Source organism: Pyxicephalus adspersus, chromosome 8, assembly GCF_032062135.1.
Source record: "Pyxicephalus adspersus chromosome 8, UCB_Pads_2.0, whole genome shotgun sequence".
Classification (NCBI taxonomy): domain Eukaryota; kingdom Metazoa; phylum Chordata; class Amphibia; order Anura; family Pyxicephalidae; genus Pyxicephalus; species Pyxicephalus adspersus.
The window spans coordinates 7966421-7987333 of record NC_092865.1 but is presented as its reverse complement, the minus strand read 5'-3'; the positions used below and the strand labels follow the sequence as shown (position 1 = coordinate 7987333).

General features: G+C 39.9%; 1 protein-coding gene across 4 annotated transcripts in view; it reads right to left on the bottom strand.

Moving 5' to 3' along the window:
* Nucleotides 1–614: 614 nt before the first annotated feature.
* PDE4B (phosphodiesterase 4B) overlaps nucleotides 615–20913 on the bottom strand; it is a 219740-nt gene continuing 199441 nt past the window's right edge. For 3 of the 4 annotated variants that reach the window (XM_072419412.1, XM_072419413.1, XM_072419414.1), the window contains 9 exons: nucleotides 9747–9840; nucleotides 7034–7212; nucleotides 6383–6481; nucleotides 6104–6268; nucleotides 5373–5472; nucleotides 4965–5119; nucleotides 4515–4637; nucleotides 3279–3461; nucleotides 615–2706 (listed from right to left, as the gene is read on the bottom strand). In XM_072419412.1, coding sequence (XP_072275513.1) covers nucleotides 2344–2706; nucleotides 3279–3461; nucleotides 4515–4637; nucleotides 4965–5119; nucleotides 5373–5472; nucleotides 6104–6268; nucleotides 6383–6481; nucleotides 7034–7212; nucleotides 9747–9840 — 1461 coding nt within the window. In that variant the 3' untranslated portion in view covers nucleotides 615–2343. Of the gene's footprint in view, nucleotides 2707–3278; nucleotides 3462–4514; nucleotides 4638–4964; nucleotides 5120–5372; nucleotides 5473–6103; nucleotides 6269–6382; nucleotides 6482–7033; nucleotides 7213–9746; nucleotides 9841–10522; nucleotides 10933–20913 lie in introns of those variants that run through there. The other variant, XM_072419415.1, reaches the window with a different exon arrangement.

Sequence of the window (20913 nt, the reverse complement as noted above, 5' to 3'; positions counted from 1 at the left end):
ATACAGAGGATCAAATCTAAAGCGTATTTCCTGCATCCATTGTGTGTGTGGTAATACGATACAAAACAAGTTGCATGAAATAAAACCCTCTGCTTAGGTTTGCAATCTTTGAACACCAATGAAAGACAGAGTATTATTACGGGCATTAAACACCATTAATGGGGCTTATAATCACGGTATAGTCCTGGTTTCTCTTTAATGTACCCCCAGGCCCTATATTTTCCCAAACATGGGAAAAAATGATGGGAATATGGACCACACTACAAGCTACACACTGCGAAGCAAAACCCACTATATTGGTCATGTCCACCTCCATGAATGACCCACATATGATATTTTTTGGTACCTATGGAACAGTGGTCACCAAGTGCGCCCGCCTAGTGAGCACCGGCCGGAGCTGCTGACCTTGTCCCATCGTGTGGCTCAGACCTGCGATGGGAGATTGGACAGGTTCTGGCATCCTAACGTCACTATAGGGAAACTCTCTTACCCTTTGAGTGACACACGGCTCCTTGCGGATGCCCGGTCCGGATTCCATGCACATAGCAGGTCTGAAAAGGTTGGCGACCACTGCTATAGAACATCCGATCATCAAATAAACAAGGCTACAAACATTAGATTTTTCATGCTCTTCTTTTTATTCACTTAATATAAAAACTTTTTTTTTCTTTTAAGAATGCATCGTAGCACAATATACAATACTTTAACATACTTTGTGTGAAACTGTCAAAATAAGAGCCTACACCTGGAACAATGCAGTGTCAACAGACATACAGACCCATACGCCATGCACAAGTTAGTGCACTTACTCCAGACACGATGGACAGGTCACTAATCGGACCAAAAACTTCAAACATTGCACAAGCCGAGACCGATATAAGTTCTCAGAATGCATACATCTTTTTTTTTCTCAATAAAAAAATTTACACAAGCAAAATATTGACGTTTAGTAATAATATTGATTTGAACAACACATTTCTATGTAATTTCAGCTAAAATATTTCAGGGTCTGTGATATTTTATACAAGAACGATAGTGAAGCACTCGAGAGGTTTGCAGTCGCTGACGCCATTGAAGAACTGAATGTCCCATTTGGGGAATTTGTAGTTCGTCAATGCCTGCAGGGCACTGCGGTCCCATGGCGCATTTATTCATCGTTCTCCCCTAGTGCTAGCCCTGGGTTCAGTATGTCTTTTGGGAGTCACTGTTCAGGCAAACATTTCTAATAAAAACAAATTATGCAAGAAAAAAAAAATCAACTCTGATGTAGAGTTTTTTTCCTTTTCTTCTAAACCATCAACACCACCAGTGACAGGCAATGTTAATTTATATAAATTAATAAGTTAGAAAACAGTACATTATTTACATAATAATAATTATAATAATAATAATACACTGTTATAAACAGTAAAAGTACGTGTCAGGACTTGAGGCAGTGCAAGATAAAAACAATGGGTTTCGCTTATAGATGACAAAAAGTATTGCAAAAAAAACAAAAACATGCAGAACGTGGTCATACACATTACAAGAACACACCGCCTTCCGATCGTCAAATGTAGTGGATGCACGTTAAAAAAAAAAAAAAAAGATTGTTGCTTTCTGTCGAATCTCTTACGCACAGATATCTTTGTATCAAGCAAAAACAAAAATAAAAAACAAAAATCATGAAATGACTGGGTTTATGGTAAGAATGGCGATGATTGGAGACAGAAATAGTCTCTCTTTTTTTTTTTTTGTGATTTTGAATAATTGCGATAAAGTCACATATATTGCCACAATAAAGGAAGACTGCTTCTTTCCAGAAAGAATTAAAATATACAAGTTAATTATTTCCTTGTTCGGTTTACACTAAATATTGTGTAATTACTAGGCATTTCAGACAATGGAAGTTATACAAAAAAGGCACACACGTCCTCGGACAGTTGGACAGGGTTTCGACATAGACCTACCAGATAATAATAATAATAATCATTGCTAGCCTCTAACTAGGTTTAGGTTTTCAAAATTTCACGGTAAAAAAACGAAACAAAAAAATCTCTCAGTTTTGTGTCTTTGTTTTCTACAGTTCTCCGACCATTCATGCTGTTTTAAAAACACGTCCATGAATTCACGTCTCACTTTTTTTCTCCCTCCTGTAAAACAATGCCGAAGAGTAACGTACATTACTTGGTAGTTTCCTGAGCAATCTTTAAATTCGGCACCTTCAGCCACGACTCCACTGACGAGCAGCTGCAAAGATCTTGGCCATTCTCAACCAAGGCCTAAGATCAAGATGACATGCTTGTCAACAAAGACAGCCTGCATGTGTTCTCCTGGGTTCAATGTTCCTGTTCAAAACATGACCTATGTGTCCAAAGGCGATGTGTCATCTGTCAGTATTTCTGCATCGCCCTCTGGAGAGTCTTCGATTCCAGGATCGACCATATGAAGCGTTTTCGTACTGCTATAGTAACTGATACAGTCCCCATCCTTGTCGTGGCTTTCTGAATCTTCTTCTTCAAGAGTCAGTTCAAAGTGGAACTTTTCTGACACGCCCGGGCAGTCCTTGTCCTGCTCGTCCAAAAGAGGAGAAGGGCTTTGAGGTATCATGCTTTGGTACCAGTTCCTATTGTCCTCCAATGTATCCAAAATATCCTGAGCATCAGGCTGGACCAAGTCTGCCCATGTTTCCCACAAAGGATGGACAATGTAGTCGATGAAACCGACCTAGGAAAGAAAGAACAATTATTTTTTAATTGAAACAATGCAATTTTTAAACACAATCAACCTAAACATCTAAATTTAACTTAGTGCCAGCTTCTTGCAATTCTCTGTACACCTGCACTATATTGGAAGAGAACCAGTTGTGCTGACCCAGAACATGTTAAAAAAGGAGAAAGTGATGCCTTCATCATTTCTTTGCTATCTCTTGAGTGTCCAATAGCAGGATGGGAGGTGACCAGGCTGTACTGGTTAACCGCAGTTGATAAAAGTCTAGTCACCAACCTGTCTCATAAGGTGGTAAATCATCTCTCATCTCTACATTTTAGCTTTTTTATTTGAAATATTTGCTTGGGGTTATGGCAATGGGCAATAAGTTGCAAAATTTTAGAAATGGAAAGTTTTGTTGTACATCAATAACTTTATTTGTTGTCAAAATGTAGAATACTAGAATGGATCTCCAATTCCATGATCCATGATTCCATGGTCGTGCAAGCAACCATAATTCATCATCATCTGGACTGGACAGGTATTTTAATATACTGTGTAGCATGAAGGAATAATGTGAGGGAACATACCTGTGATTTTTCCACAGAAGCCGTGTGCTTGTCACACATTGGGCTGATCTCCATGCCCCGTTCTCGTTCCTTGTCTCCCTGCTGGAAGAACTCTTCCATGATTCTATCTGTCCACTGCCGGTACAGCTCCAGAGATTTTGTTGGATTGCTTAAATCTGCACAGTGCACCATATTCCTGAGAACCTGTAGGGAAGAAGACCACAAGTTCAGTAACAGACCTCAACTTTTTCTACATCATTCCAACAACATAGAAAGAAAGCTTCTAAACACAAGCCTAAAAAAAGTTTTTCTGCATTTTTTTTAATTCTCTGAAATCCATTTGTTTATATTTTGTTAAATGTGTACATGTGTACATCACTTTCTAAAGAAGAGGATTTGCCAATTACATCTTAGGCTGGCAGTCACTGGGTTGTACTGGCTGAATGGCCCATTGTCAGCTAATCCTGCTGGTGTGATTTATGAAATCCTGGGATAATTTCTGCTCTTGTTCTAGGAGGAAACGTCTCTCTGTAGATCCAAATCTGCCTGGCGCCACAGAAGATCTTCTAAAAGAGATTGCTTAGCTACCTATGTCATGGAACAGTCATATTCCAGAACCCATTACCTTAATAACCATTTATTACACAAGAATACTTTGTTTGTGTTGCCCAAATAGAAGAAATCCTTTTTTTATTTTACAAAAATAAGGGAGATAATCTCATTGGTTGGTATGAACACCAAATACAGTGGCCTTTTCAGATGGTATTAAAAATTAAGAGAATATTTATTACCATTCAAAGGTTTATAAGCAAAATTTTCCAGGCCTAGTTCAATGGCCAGTCTATCCAAAATCGGTACTTCACCAAAAAAGAGCCAGGTGGAATGAGCCACCCTTTGGATTGTTATGTCTCTCTTGGTGTGATCTCCCTGCCATAGTTTCCTCTTCTATTCCTTCCAACCTTGGAGTGCTTTCTGTTCTACTTTTATGTCCTTATTAGCATCAGGCAACTTTGAAATCAGGTGGAGCAGAACTTCATTGTAATAATCACCAAAGATGTGTAGCCCTGAGAACCCAATCACACAGGCCACTCCTCAGGGGTTATACTAAATGCCAAAATGATTTAATACCACCAAAAACCAAAGTATAAGTTTGATTGAACAAACCCTTTTAGTATAGCAGGTGCTTGGGTCAGAATAATAAGGATAAAGAAATCAGATGAAAATACTAGGATATTATTGGTTCGTTTCCTAACATACCTGTATGCGGTCAGTGTAGTTGTCTAAAAGAAGAACACCAGAACTGGTAACCTTCTTGGTTTCCACCATAGTCTTCAGGTCGGCCAACAGGCTCATGTGTTTGGACATGTCTGTAGCAAGCACCTAAAAAAAAGGAATAAAATGAATATAAAAATATTCTGTGCTTGTGGTGACCAAATATTTCAAATATTTGCATGATGAGGGTGGACTTTAGGCAATTATTTATATATAAATTTAAAAAAAACTTGCCGCAAAGTCTACAGAGTTTTTAGGAAACTTAAAGCCACAAAAACATGTCTCAACCCCTCTTCCCCCTTTTGCCGGTCACATTCCTTCACAACATTCAGATCATCATATCCTCCCAACCACTTCTAGGCTGTCTCATCCACCCACTTCCAACCCATCTGAAACCTCAGCACCCTCAACAATTTTAATATCATAGATTCTTACCATGTCGATGACCATTTTCCTGAGTGATTGCCTCTGCTTCTTCGTGAGGTTCTGAAAAATGTCACAATTTTCCTCCTGCAGCAACTTAAATCCAACAGCCAAGTGGTGATTCTCCAGGACAGACTCATCATTGTACATAAGTGCAAGTTCAGAATCTGGAAGTAAAAAAATACAATTTAGTGATCTTTTCACATCTTTGATAGTCAATTATAATTGTAATGCTCTGCTTGGAAGAATTTACTTCCCCGTGGCCTACAGAATAAAATCTCAGAATAGCCAAAGCTATCCCAAAAGGACATTGGTCATAACATAGTCCCAATGGATGTAATATGGATCTACCATGCCCATAACTGAACCTTAAATGGATCATTCTCTTCATAATCTTTCAAAGATGCAAGTGGGACTTACTTGTATTGATTAGGAATTGATTGGAGACTCCTGGATGGTCTACGTCATGAATGGCAGCTGCAAAAATTGCAGCAAGGACTTCCAAGTCAGTAAAGACAGCCTGAAAAAAAAATCAAACAACAATTAGTTTCAAATCAAAACTTTCTACTCAAATGTATATGCAAGGCTGGCAGATAATAAATACAAAACTAGGCAAAAATATGGGATGGAGACCTTCAGTACCTTCACCCCATTGATGTGAGCAACCACAGGCAGATGTCATGGTGTGCATTGGTGACCGGCCACGTCTGGCCTGAAGGTCAACTGGTGCCATGGCACTAACTTCAAGTTTATAATAACAGAGAATTATGGAAAATAATGTGAGAAGGGGTAGCTGTGTTGGTTTAGCAGCTCTATCCTCTTTTTGAACAGTCACCTCTAAACTCCAATATGGTCAATATGGGTTAGTGATGTTCAATTAGTAGGTGCTTTAGTTATGTTCACTATTGCTTTCATGATCTTTGAACTCCTAAAATGTATCTAAAGGTTTTAATTTTTTCATTTGACACAAGGACAGGAACAGAGAAGAACATTTCCAATGGGGACACTTGTTCCAGTGACATTCCCTTTGATTTCTGTTGTATCTATAGCCATATCTCCACAATGGGACACCACAAAAAACCCTCTAAATATCAAACTGTGAAGTGATTCCCACTCCTTGGCCCATTTCCCTTGGCTTTCCCACTACTTACATCCAGAGCTGGAGTGGAAAGGAGTACATGAGTGGACTGTGTGACATCAGCAGCATGGAGACTGTTATGATAGGCAACGTCCGAGTGGTAGTGATCTTCTAAGGTCATTGTATAGGTGATTAGTGTGTCTGTGGGAATTTTAAATGTCTTCAGCAGATCTCTCTCCTGTTAAGAAAATAGCAGATAGATTTCAGCTTACTAAACGGTAGAAAATAATATTTCTTTGCATAAATAAAGGAAAAAGACATTTCCACTCCAGAAATTATTCTTGATACTGACCTGGAATATAGCATACATGATGCAGGTCAGTGGTCTATTGCAAGAATAGGCTGAAACCTTGAAGATGTTAAGTCCCCATTTGTTTAGGTCTTCCAATTCCTGAAAAAAAGAATTGAACAGAAATTAACAAAATGCAGATAGCAAATAATTCAAATGCAACAGCATAGTATTATAAACTGATTTAGAGCTAAACTCCATGCAAACAGCTAAATGATGTGATGAGCTTCTTTATGGGAGCTGTTTTATCCATCAAATGATTTGTATATCTGTCAATGTATTTCTAAGTTTTGCATAACTTTGGTACGCAGCACAGACTTTTCTCAGCTGCAGTTCAGCTTTACCAAACCCAGTGCTAGTCTATAAGTCAAGATATAGCAGCCTATGGGGTTACATGGTGGCTTTACATTAGAAACCGAATGGATTCTGCATGTTTACAAAGCATTCTTTATGACCGGCGTCATCTGTTTATTAGAGCAGCACCTATTCATGGCCTCTTGTCAAGTCTTTAAAGGTTACCAAAGTGTCAAGTGGTCTGGCCAAGCACAGCTGCCGCTCAGTATTAGTCCCCACCAGGGGCCATGGCATATTTTTTTCCCAATCTGTTATCAATGTCCATCATATTATATTATAAAACATAAAATCCATTCGTACTTTAGACAGCAAGTCCTCATGTTCCGTCTTGACTCCGAACCGGGACATGCTTGTGTTGTTGAGGCTGGAACTATGCATCAACTTCTTCACTCCGCTAATCTGAGTCATTAACTGATGTCGCTTCTTCTTCTCACGGTCTTTCTGTGTTGGGGACGGGATCTCCACATCGTTCTGCTTGTCTGTGAAAACAAAAGCATGTGTATGTTAAATATATTGAATGAATATGAAAATATTTGTATGACATGGATAAAACATGATAAAAAAATGGTCAAAATGTTTTAATTCCAACCCTAAAGGCTTACAATCTTCTTTGTTTTAAAGTTTGGGAAAACCATATTCTCCAACTCATACTGTGTACCATGAAATAGGTTTGGATGGGGTCATCAAAGACTTACAGGTACTGTTGATTAAATATTTGCCTGGCGTGTCCATAACCCTGGGCCAAGCCTGATTGGGGAAAGAATAGCTGCCCCTCCATTCTCCATTGGCATGGACAACGTACATGTATGTAAGATAATCTTCCATAAGGATGTTTGTTGGATGATCAAGAATTGCATGCATAGTCCAATGCTGTCTAATGAAACCTTGAAACAAGCCTAGAAGGCTTATATATCCCCATGCTACCTACATCTGTTGACATTTTTGACCAATAAAAATCAATTTAGAGCCTATTGCATAAATAACTGCTTCTTTTTTAAAAAAAACTGGCATTCATAAAAATAAAAAAAAACAAGGGAAGCATACAAGCACAGAGAAAATCCCCAAAGTTTGCAACTCAGGTACACCAATCTTTGCACAAATTTTTCTTCTCCAATGGATTTGATTGATGGTACAGATTGTTGGTTAAAAAATTGAAGCTTAAAAATCCCTCCAAGCTTTTTGCAGGATTTTGTGCTAAAAGGTGGCATTAGCATGGTTTGATAGAGTTAAAAAATCCATGCGTGAACTCCATCAGCGAAAGGATTGTTTTTAGTGCAGAATCTATTAAGTTTGGATAAAAGTAGGTTATTCCGTCTTCCCACCACCTCCTCTTGACCGTTTTTTTTTTTCCTCGAGCCTCAGACATGCGCTCGCTATTCTCAGCTTAATTGAAGCTCCTGCACAATGGAAAATAATTGAGGCGAAGTGCAGCTGTGTCTGGAGTGGGGTGTAGGATAATACAGGCAGCTATTATTCACTTGCGCCATCATTTTGACACTAATAGGTGTTTCCCTGTGGGCTGCCGCATTCACTGGGAGGATTGACGAGCAGCTTCTGTCTGGAATCTCCTCCTGGAAGTGTGAAACCTTCAGTCATTTCCACACGAAAGAGGCGATTCCCACCAAACCACTCCTTCCTCCTCTGAAATATGGCCAGTTTGGCAGTTTCCTATGCAATTTTGCTAAATAGTTTCCGTGCAATAGAGTAAGAAGTATGTGATTGTGTTATATCCCATAAATGATGCAGAAAATGACCTGTTTTTTGCTTGGCCTAGATTTATATCCAGTGGATGCTCAGGCAGCTGGAAAATGCAAGTTTCCTATAGCAACTAGTTTCTCCCTTTCTTCATTGTTATATATAAACTGGTATGTAGTAAAGCCGTCAGGGCAGCTCAAAGTAGATTTAAACCGAAATCTCATGCAAACTAAAATTTTATGCATGGATTTATATGTAAAAACATCATTGTCCTTGCTCATGCATTCTCCATTATGGGGTGCCAACTCTCTCCCAGTAATGCTGGATAGAGGTTCTCATTGGTCTATATGCCCAGCAACAGCAGTCCATCCACATGCTTTCATCATTGTTTTGCTATGGGAAGTCCCTACCAATGCTTGCTCCAGTAAATCCTATTAGCGGAGGGGATTCCCTGTATGGCCAATGTCATTAGATTCATCAGAGCCTTGAGAGCCTCCTGTATGTACATACCTACAACATCCAATATACAATAGATATTATTATCCTAAAATAGAGTACCCGTCTACAATAAACAGCAGATGTAGCCATAAAAAGACCTTTATCCAATTGGCAAAGTCACCAAGAACCTGTGGCTTCTATATCCTTGATGGTTTGTGGTTCTTGGTGACCTGATAGGATCATTTTTGGGAATATTGTGCAGGTCACAAAGCTTAGACACCACACGGATGTCAGAATATGGATGTGGAATAATAAGTATTTTATATCCTATGGGTCAGGGCCAAAAGGTGTCCACCTATTACGTAACTATTACGCAATAGTCTAGGGACTCAAAGAGGATTGATTGGGCCATTTACTATATTTGGGTTTATCTGATACCCTAAAAGTTTGTGCCGATGCTCTTGAAATTGAAAAATTTGACTCAAATAAGGGGATGCTTATTTTGCATTATGACCTGCAGTCAGAATTCTCAATGCTAATCTGCAGCCAATTTTGTTCTTTTCCCACCTGTATATGGCCATATGACCACTGGATTTATATGATCATGGTGAGGGTCAGATAATGTTAATCGGTCAGTTTTGATACAAATTGCGTTTGATGATCTAGAAATGTTTTTATTTTATATCCTTTTTTACTGCCTAATAATGGCCAGCACACATCTCCTGCCCAAAACAAATGCGTCTTCAAAGGGAGTTCCCCAGGAATTCCATCCGAACAAACAGGCGCACCTGCCTGCAGCCATGTAATCATGGTCATTTAACAAGAGCTGTGTCAACTCAGCAAAGGATTGTGGGTATGCAGCAAATCAAAGCGCCCTTACCCAAGAATGTGCTGGAGATGTATTCAGACACCTGATTGCCCGATCGGCTCATCTCCGAGAGGTGGGTCAGCTCCCGATTCAGCATCCTCTTGAACTGTAAGAAAAGAAAACCAAAATGATATTAAAACCCAAGCTCTCCATATCTCAATATCATTATAAAAGGGGATTTCATTATGTGTTAAACAGGTTATGGGGGCTCCAGAGCCAAGGTGCAGAGTCAATGTGCATTTTTTAATCTCTGACGTAGGTTTTAAACACCTTTCGAATGCATGGACACAGAGTAACATTCATCAAAGCTCATTTCCTACAGAATAAACTTCTTAATGGCTTTGTAACAGATGAATGCAGAGGCATCACGTGAGCATACTAATGTTATATAATAAAAAAAAAATAATACAGAGATTGTAATGCAAATTCCTAATTTCTATGCACAATCACATAACGTCACTTAGTGAAGAAGATCCAGATTCAATTATCACCTGCGGGCCCCTGATTAAGCATTCTGCTTGGAAAACACATCAACAGCACCAATCTGAAATGGACGACAAGGCATAAAAAAAAACCCAAGCGCACAATCCGTTATTTCTTCTAAAAATACACCGCGCTATCCTGCTTGATGGGTGCACAAGAATGCGAGGTCTACATTGTCCATGACCTAATTATTTCCCAAACTTCCAGACACCCCAAACCATTAACAGATATCGAATCTCGTCCATGCAAAGGATAAAAAAAATGGATCACGTTGGCGGAGGTGATCCAAAATTTTCTGAACTCACCTTGATGTAGCCCCAAGAGACGGACAGTAAATAATTAGCCTCAGGCATTTTGGAATCTTCCCCAGAATGGAAAGCAGATCCCTTGCAAATCCAGATGTCATACAAAGGAATTCCGGATGGATTATGGGGATCCTGGGGTGGCTTTCATGGATCAGCCGCTGGGACACAATCCTAAGGCTCCGAAGGGTGCCGTCACCAAAAGAAGAGAGCCCCTGGATTCCATGGTAGACGAGCACAAACTGTGGGCAGGGAGAACACAAAGACCGCACAGGCAGCTGTCCAAGTGCAAGCCCTCAGTGCCCATCAGCAAGGCTGGATCTAGTGGGGGCTTCTCTGCTTCACATTAGTCGCGCTCAGCTGAGCAAGCCGCTGAAGTGACAATTATTCAGCGTTGGTGAAAAGAAAAGGAGGGGGGGCTGTCAGTCTTAGTGCACCATCTCTCCGAACAGGGAGAAGATTAAGATGGTGGAAGCCCCTGCATAATTGAATACAGCATCGCCACCCCCAGAGGTGGCACATATCTTCCTGGGCATTTAACCCTTGCTGCAAAAAAAGGGATTATGAATGATTTTGAGATTTTAAAGTGCAGCCTTATGACCAACCCCTCCAAAATGTTTATATAATCCAAAGGGATATTTATTATATAATTCAATTGGAATAATTTCTGCTTGTGATTTGCAGGCTATTTTTGTAGCGCTCATATTATTCACATTTATGCTTATTCACCATGCAGAGTGGAGTGAATGCTGCAACCCACAGCAACTAATGTTCATCTGATTCCAGCACACTGGTTGCAGCACCTTAATTATTATTATATAGCGCCAACATATTACACATTAAATAGGGGTTGCAAATGACAGACAGAGGAGAGGACTCTGCCCCGAAGAGCTTACAATCTAGGAGCTTGCAATCTACAATCACTGCTTTTTGCAAGTTATTTCCTGCAAATTTATAATACTGATGGGACAATTTGAGTCAGGAAGATGCCAGGGATGCAGATTTTGGGATACAGCTTTTGTTTTTTGTCCTGTGTTAAATAATTCAGCAAGCGAGGGGATGACATCACCCCCGCGTCCCCCCTCCCCGATCTGCTCTATTCGTGGGAAACCTAGAGATGCAGTGTGCAAATCCAAGCAGCGCGGCTTCGCCGTTTAAGGAATATTCTGTTCCCATGGCAACTGCATCACATGGTCCTCATGTACTGTACAGGATTTAATCATTCATTAAATATGGTGTTCCTGTAAGAATTCTCACGGTGGGATCCCAAGGTATCCCCTTTATGATTAACCCTTTCTTATATGCAAAGAATATTTATTGCGCATTCTGCCAGTGCATTATCTGCGGATCACCGAGTGTCCCAAATTCTTCTCCGCTGCGTGGCTGACCCAGTTTTTTTGCAATGCATTTATAGGAATCTCTGGAAATTTTTCCATAGAGATTCATAATCATATAACGACATCCTCAGGTATGGGGCGTCACCATTGCACTGCCATTGGAGGAAGAAAAGCATGAGAATTGGATTTATTTTTTATTATATATTATTATTATTATTATTATTAATAAACAGGATTTATATAGTGCCAACATGTTACGTAGCGCTGTACATTAAATAGGGGTTGCAAATGACAGACAGATACAGACAGTGACACAGGAGGAGGAGAGGACCCTGCCCCAAAGAGCTTACAATCTACCAAATTCCTGGAATAAAAGAAATTGTGTATGAGTTATGCAGCTTATATTTCCTGATTCATATTTATGCATGCATTGACATTGCATTGGGGCAGTCCATTTTAAGTTTGCAATTTTTGGAAATACAGCCAATCTATAGCGGATCTGTAGCGCACATGCATCACCACTGAGTATGCGCATAAGGGCGCCGCTCAATACGTGCCGATGCTGCACAATGCACCCATGCAATAATAGGCATTTGTGCAATTATAATAATATTTTAACCAGGATTTATATAGCGCCAATATATTACGCAGCGCTGTACATTAAATAGGGGATGCAACAGATACAGACAGTGACACAGGAGAAGGGGAGGACCCTGCCCTGAAGAGCTTACAATCTAAGAGGTGGGGGAAGTATCACACAATAGGAGGAGAGATATGGAGAGGTGGTATGTATTGTAGCCTTTGGAAGGGACACAATATATAGAAACCCCCACTTATTTCTCTTGGCATTACCACCATTATGTTTATTTATTTTTTATAAATATTCCTATTTTTCTATTATTGATTTTATCAATATTCTTTTTTGAAATCATAAACATCACTTTCCATTCTTCTTCTTATAATAGGCTCTTGTGTTTTCACATTTGTGAATGGCAAGCATATAAATACCCCGTTCACCCAGTGACCGTGCATCTCTTTTCGGGAATCACGTTGCTGCCATTTGCTGGAGATGCCCACAGGGAAAGGTCACCATTTGTTGTTTGCAAGGCTCAGCAGGCAATTTCGTGTGAATTTTTATTCAATGAATTCTTGTCTAAATGAAGATGACACCGACGGCATGAAAGGGAGGGGGGAAAAACAGGTTTTATCTTTATATTGTTATAAAAACAAAAGGTGGAGCCAATCAGAATGAAGCTGTCTTTGTCCAGGTGCAGTTTTGGATGTAAAGGAAAGCCTCATTGGTTGCTATTATTTTTAAGAGCTGGAGGATGTAAATAATTGGATAGAAATGTCATGTCGCACTAGTAAATCTACACGAATGTACAGAGATTGTGCAATCAGACTGGAAATCAGCACGGCTAACATTACAAGTACTAAAACAATTATTCCAGGACAATAAACTGGATACATTGTAATGTGCAGACCGGCCACTTATAGTCTCTGTATAAGTTGGGTAGATGCTAAGGATGCAGATTTTGGAATACTTGCAGCTATTATTTTTGGCCCCGTGTTAAATAATTCAGTTTGGGGATTCATGTGAAAGGTTGAGCTGTCATAACAAGGATGCCGGTTATTCTTTAAATGAAAGGTGCAGATTTCAAAAAGTTTTTGGAAATAAAACCTAACTCTGGAATAATAGACTGTGGCTGCAATACTGACATATATTCAGCAGTACCTGTTCTTCGCCACAAGGTGTCCTCGGTTTACTGAGTTGAATGGCAATGAGTGTTTTTCAATGCAGAACACTGAGAACCTACAGTGAGTGCAGGATAGAATCGTCCCTTTAACACATTGCCTTGCAAGCTGCTTCTTGCATCAAGCGCCGCCAAACGATTTAACAGGACCCCGTGCATCATCCCATGACCTGGAAGGGGTACAGATCCTCGTTTGGGGGAAGAAGGAGCACTAAAAGGGGTAGCCTAAATCCCATAGGGTGGCTGCAGTAACTATGGAGAATGCATAGACAGGACAGCACACTCCGGAGTAGCCCTGCCTCATATCTTTAACAAGTTTCTCCTATATTCTGCGGCTGGCTTACAACCTACACATTCAACTACAGAAGAAAAAAAAAATAAACAGATGTGCAGCGTCCGTTTGATCTGGTATCGTTTCATGAAGCCCCGAGCTTGGATCCACACACTTTACATAATCACCGGCATTACTGACAGGAAGCGGTTAGCAGACTTCTCATTTTATGGTTTGTGTGGCTTTCTGATGACGTTAATCGTTTTCTGCAAAACTTTTGCAGAAGAAAGATGAATTCTCTGACTGACAACCAGTGACCTTCCCCAAACCAGGACACGAAAATGAAAAGAATCCGTCCGCTCCTAAGATCCCAGTTTTCAGTGGGTTGCCGGAGAAATGCGCCCCCCGATGGGGGGGTCTCTTTTATCCTTTGTGGTCTGCAAACTCAAAAGAACCAGGAATAGGTAGAGTGAAACAGCACAGCGCCCCCACCAGGAAACAAATAACCTGACCTTTTATGCATTTTTGATGATATTTAGGACTGCAGGTAACTTCCCCTAAGTGGTGACCACTCTGACATTTTATTCTGGGTGTAAAAAGGTTTTTGGATGAGGAGAAGGTGGTGTCGTACGTAATGAGGTTAATGTATTTGACGCACAGCGTGGCAAGTTATGCAAAGTTTTACCAGACGCTACGCTTTCCCACACAGAGCTGACTAATGTCTTGAGATTCAGTACTTCAGTCTAAACACAGCTGTTTGCCACTTTGTATGTAAAAGAACACAAAGAGAAAGTTTTCTAATGGGGTCACAGCTGTGTTTAAAGGGGATCTCCTGCAAAACCAAATAATGCCATATGTGGTATATAAAAGAAAAAAAGCCAACTAAAGTATAAAATAACATAACAAGCTTTTGATCATTCAAAGCTTCCCCTGCAGTACTGTTTTCTGCCACTAGATGTCACCAGTCAAATGGCCAGCATCATCCAACCCACTTTCGCTGAGCCCAGATTGTCCCGAACCCACATCCATCTGATAGTAAATACAGAATCAGGACAATGATGGGCTCATCTGTCATTCTGCTTCCTGCCAGTATTGCTTCTTCCTTTTGTACTTTGCACTGCTATGCAAAGCCTTGTACTTGGTCAGATTCAAGAACTTGCACTACTTGTATTGAAAGAATACATTTAATTATGGATTAATGATTACAGAGCAGAGACAGAGTATGAGTGATCAAAAATATCTCCTCCTATATAAACAATATAATAAAAAAATGGCTTAATAAATTCTTTAATAATAATTTTAATAGCTTTGAACCTGTAGTCTGGTAAAAAAAAATAATAATTAAGTATGTCTAGCTAATTTTATTATTAGAATGGAGTGATAGAATCCTATGTAGGAAATTAAGACCTAGACTACAGAACTCTAATATAAGCCGAACAGTCCTAACAGAGTTATCTTAATAGCCCCAGTCAGGTCGTGAACAGGCCAATTTTACACTTGAGGTTAAGGAAGGCCGCATTACGAAGACGGATGATGCCCTTTGTTGGCGAAGGAAATGAAGTTTCTTTTTTTGATCCGATGAATGACTTAATGGGCTCGTGTTCCTGAAAGGCTTTGTTATCTTCAAGACAAATCATATAGAAGCAGCTAGCGTACAGTAATGGAAAGACTAAACAATTTGGCAGGAATAAGAGAAGAGTCACGTACAAGTGGGCAAAACCATCTCCATTGGCAGTCAAACGGAACAGGCGATCCCCGCTGAACTGTGCGCTGAGGCACATAGGCTGTTGGCGCGGGGCCCAATATAATTGAGTGATAGGGGACATTAGGTGGATCTTCGTACGTGTGTTTTCACCATGCCGAAGGGACATCAATGACAGCTTTGCCCCTCTTGATGACAGAAGTGCCATGTCCCTTTGTTTCCAACAGAACTTCCTTTGTTTAGAAAGCCTTGTGTCAATTAGCGGAGATACACGTACTCCGAGGGTCTCTGTACAAAATAATCACCCTTTGTTGGGTATCAGTACCAATGTCACGTTGCCTTCCATTGTTTGCCCTGACAGTTTCCTGTTTGTTGTGGCGTTTTGAGCGTCACCCGGTAGATTCTCCAGGAAAGTGGGCAGATTGGTTTACGCTAACTGGAATTGTAATAAAAGTTGCAGGGATGGAGCAAACATTTTGTCCCTTTTGTTCTAGAGGTCATAAGTTGGATCATTTAAAAAAAAGTACCTAGAGAGGAACTGGATGAAAATTTTGTGGTGCCCCAAGCGTGTGGTTTTATTGCACAAAGAGTTTGACGTGCAGCAAATAATGATAAAAAAGATCATTTCGTCATCATAAAATTATTTCTATTACCAAAACTTTTGTTCCCTATTTTTAATGTTTTTGGACATCTGCCATTGTTCTTCTGGGCTGCTTGGATATATGAGCTGCAAGTCTTATTGACCCCGAAGTTTAGGTTGTATTTACCTCCATCTTGTTCTGACCTCCATAAAATGAAGCCGGGGGCTGTGTTTTATAAATTGCCTGGAGAAGAAGGAAGCAAAGACATGACTTGGGGTCTATGACTGGGGCCAAGACGTATGGTGAGAGGTGCATTAATTCCACCATGTAAATCAGTTGAAGAAAAAACTTCCTTCAGGGCAGAGTATTGTTTAACCTTAGCAATTTTTGGAGTTTAAAACAAGCCTCCTCTGACCTCTCCAGCGGCTTCTCAGAGGTTCTACAGAATCATCAAAAATCACAACACAGAATTAGGTTTTGGTCAATTTCTAACACCTGCTTGTTGTTTATAACAAAAGACTGGCAGGCCATTCATATTCTTCCAATGAAAAAATAAACCTTAATTATAATCTATTTTTTTCCAAAATGCTTATAGATACAGAGATAAATGATGCGACTTTGTTTTTAAGTGCTTGCTTGTGTATAACTCGGGCACAGATTCACTTTTAATACAATTAAGAATTGTTTCCTGCTGAGTTTTTGTCATTATGCGGCAATGAAAAACAAATCCACATTTGCATACTGGGTTACGAGTTGTAATTTTATTTTCCTGCGACTGGTGCCGATATTGTTGGCCAAATTTGCCACAGTTTGGTCTAAGTAAGGTTGTCTGAATTTGGATTCGGAATATTGAAATTTACTTTGCTTGGTTGGCAAAATAAAGGATTGTGATCCTTTAACTACACGCAGCAGGCAGTCTGATTCCCACCAGCGGCTGGTTGTCAGGATTAGCTTGAACAGTGAGAAGAGTTTTGGAGGGAATTGAATTGAATGCAGGAGTTTTTTGAAATTTTTGAATCCAAACAGTAACACTTTTTGGACTCAGCAGCAACGAGCTTGGACAGCTTCCAACTTCTTCTGTCCAGCCTGTTGTGTTAAATGATAAAAAAACAAAACCAGTAACTTACTCAGTTTCTCTTCACTTTTCCTCTAAACTGGAGCAGCTCCTAGGCAAATGTCTAATTAGTTCCTTATTACGATTTTTTTGGGTATGTTAAGGGACTACGGAGGAAGTAATTTACGCAGTTCCAACTATCTATTGTGTCCTCTCGATGCCTCCAGTTTCCTTCCTGACTACTTCAGTAGACAATGACATCCACAGCGACAAAGTGATCACAAAACTTAGTCATTTTTTTATTTTTTTTTTATAAAGGTCAAATAGTTGAACATGCGACGCCAGGAAATTCTGTAATGCGGGAAAATAAATGCAAGGTAAAACATAATAAAAAATATGCTGGTATTTGTTATGGTGCCAGGTTTTTTTGGTACTTATAATACATAAGAAAACATAATGAACTTTAAGTAGATTTTAAAGTTTAGGTAGATTAAAAAAGTTATTTTATTATTTTTAAACTTCCATAATCCTTAAACCAGGCTGCAGTTGCCTTTATATATATTGAAAAGCTTGGAGCTGTGTGTGCAGGCATGTACCCAGAATACTTTGCAGTATTCCGGATGCTAATACCTTGATGAAAAAAAAGTAAGTTTTATTATGTGATGCTTAGGGGGGGAAAGCAAAAAAAAAAAAAAAAGACTGAATATGAAGTGAGATGGTAAATATTTTCCCTAACATCCTGGCAAACACATTTTCCACATTCCTCCAGAAGCTAATTAACGGGAGTAAATCAGCTGAACAAACCCGTATTTATCCTGCAAGGAACATGTGCCGGCCTCCGCTTGGTGTCCCTGGAAATAAAATCCCGCAGACAGTTGCCAAGCTGTCATGTTACCCTCTGAGTTATGTGTTTAAACTTTGCTGAGAGGCCGGGGATAAGGACCGCATTGAGGAATACGGCAAAGGTGTCGCTGGCCTGGGCGCGCTCAGCAGACGCTTCGAAGTGTGAGCAGCATGGCCTGACCCTACGTCTTTTCGATGCAGCATTTTTATTAACTCCATGGGACATAGAGGAATATTATTTTTACCTAAAGATTCCCTTCAAAAATTTTCAAAATAAAAAGTTATTCGTAAAAATAAAATTTACACAAGGACGTTGCTTGATTAATGGATCATTGACCTTGGTGCCACCATCTTTCTGACCCTGCTTCTAGAGATTTAGTTATTGCTCAAAGGATGCTCATTGATATCTTGGGGTAGAGCTGTGAATTTGAATTCTCAAAGGGTCTGGAAGATGGTGCCACCATGGTCAGCATCTTTGGTGCCCAGCTTTATCCTAAGTACCCATTTGGGTAACTTTATTCTGCAGTCATATGCATGCAAATACTGAACTTGGAATTCCCACTCGGAATATTACTTACCCTTCTCCCTGATCCATTGTTCTTTCCTCCAATATGGCCCAAGACAGTGCCTATTAATCCAGCTTCTGTTTTAGATTTTTTCCAGTTATAGTGCACCAATTTCTAAAAACTCACTATGTGAATGTGCCAAAACTTTCTCAACCAGTCCCATTGTAGGCTCCCTGCTGTCCCTTAATAAGGGAAAGGTAATGGCCCAGGCAGAATTAGGGGACCAGAAACTGTTGTGCGTTACCTTCACCATTGTTCTCCAGGATATGCTATTGAATACATCTGAAATAGTTAAGGATCTGGCTCTGAATACTTAAGAAAAAAAATCTGTAGCAGCTCTTAAACTTCTCCCTACACTTGAGGTCAAATCTAAGTTCCAGACTGTGAAATTGGACCATTCCCCAATTCACTACAGCCGACATCCAACCGGCTTCCCAAACAATCAATACCCTCGGGGTGTTTTCTTTTCCATGTTGAAAGATTTCTGCATGAAATCTATGGAAAGTCTTGAAACAATTTGGCTAATCCCCTGCAGTCTGGATAGAGAGCAGAGGCTTTTGTTGTTGCAATTGTGGAGTTTTTTTTCTACCTAAGTCAGGAAGGAGACAGGAAACAAGAGTCACACTTTTAACAGCTGCGCCTTGCCCACACTGCTGCTGCCATGACGTAGTTTGGCTGGGGTAACGTGGGGCCGGCAGCTCAGAGAGTGAAGAGGTCAGGAAGACGGGTCACATTTTACTGTGTTATTGGAGATAGTGGGTCCTGCTGCTCCTGCCGGCTCTGCTCATTCCTCACTCTCTTCCTCTCATTCTTGCTGAAAACATCCTGTTTTCCAAATTGCTGTCTAAAAAATTCTAAAAAATTGACCATTTCCACACTGTTTAGGATCTCTCCGTTTTAGGAGTAATAAGACATCCCGAAAAAAATATGAAAAAATAAAGTTAATTTTTTTTTGCATTGATGATCTGCAAATTCTTGTTTGCTAATTTGCAAATTATTGGTTTATGCCAAGTGCTTATTTTTATGCCAAGGGTTATATTTACATGGCCGTCCTTTCCAGAGCCAAGTTTGGGCTTGGAACTGTCTCTGTGTGGCCAACTTACTTATGGGCCATTTGAACCCTAATTTAGTCACCTGACCATATGCATTTGGTTACATGTAAGCTAAGGGTACCTGGGGAATAATATTTAGGTAAAGTTTGCCAATTTTTATCCCTACCTAAATTCCCTCTTGAATCTAAAATCATTTTCCTGGATACATGATCACATATCCAGCTCCTATCATATCCCAGTATGCAATATATATGTATAACAGAATCTAAGACAAGTTGTACTAAGTGATGTGTCTGCTTTTAGGAGCAAGTCCACATTTTACTTTTTGGTAGATGGTGGAGATTTAAATCCCCTCCTCTATTAGTGAGCTCTCCAACGTTTGTACACCTGGTATGTCCATTATGAGGAGTTTTAGCCCTGTGTGTATTTTGTATTATGCAGAATGCAACAGGAAAAGCTAGAAAACCCAAAATGTCAAGGTGGGCTTGAACAGAATTGGGAATCACATCAGGGGAACCTTCCATTTGGGGTATCAGTGAACCAAAAAACGGATTCAGCCCACAAAGCTTTACCTGTAACTGGAATATCTCCTTTTGTTGAACCGACACTTTAACATTTATCCATTCCAAGAACCAAGAAACCAAGAAACAGACCCTATAACATTTATCCATCCCAGGAACTAAGTAACGGTGCCCCTTTGGTTAAACCGACCCTATAACATCCATTCATCCATTCCAAGAACCAAGAACCCATGGCCCTTTGGTTAAACTGACCCTTTAGCATCCATTCATCCCAAGAAATGAGAAACCAAGGAACCGACCCTTTAACATCCTGAGAACCAGGAAGCCATGGCTCTAAAAATCCAGCTTCTATACAATGGATGCAAATCTTCACAGCTTTCATAGCTGTGTCAGTGCCGGAATTCCAGGTTAATTTATTCATTCTGTGTTCACATGACGGAACTCTGCAAGATGTAACAAGCCCGGGAGTACAAGTTATGACTAAAACTTAATACAAAACTGGAATTTTTGATTGCATCAATAAAGGTTGGATATGAAATATAAGTAAACCAAAAACACATATTCATGTTGTTCAAATTGTTCCTTGTGCTAGTTTTGCAATGGTTTACTATGCAGTTTACTAGTTAACAATTTGACGTGATGAGAGGGTTTGTGAGTGCACAGTTCATGCACAGCTGTCTCAACTTTGCCACTTTACATGTTACCAATTCCAA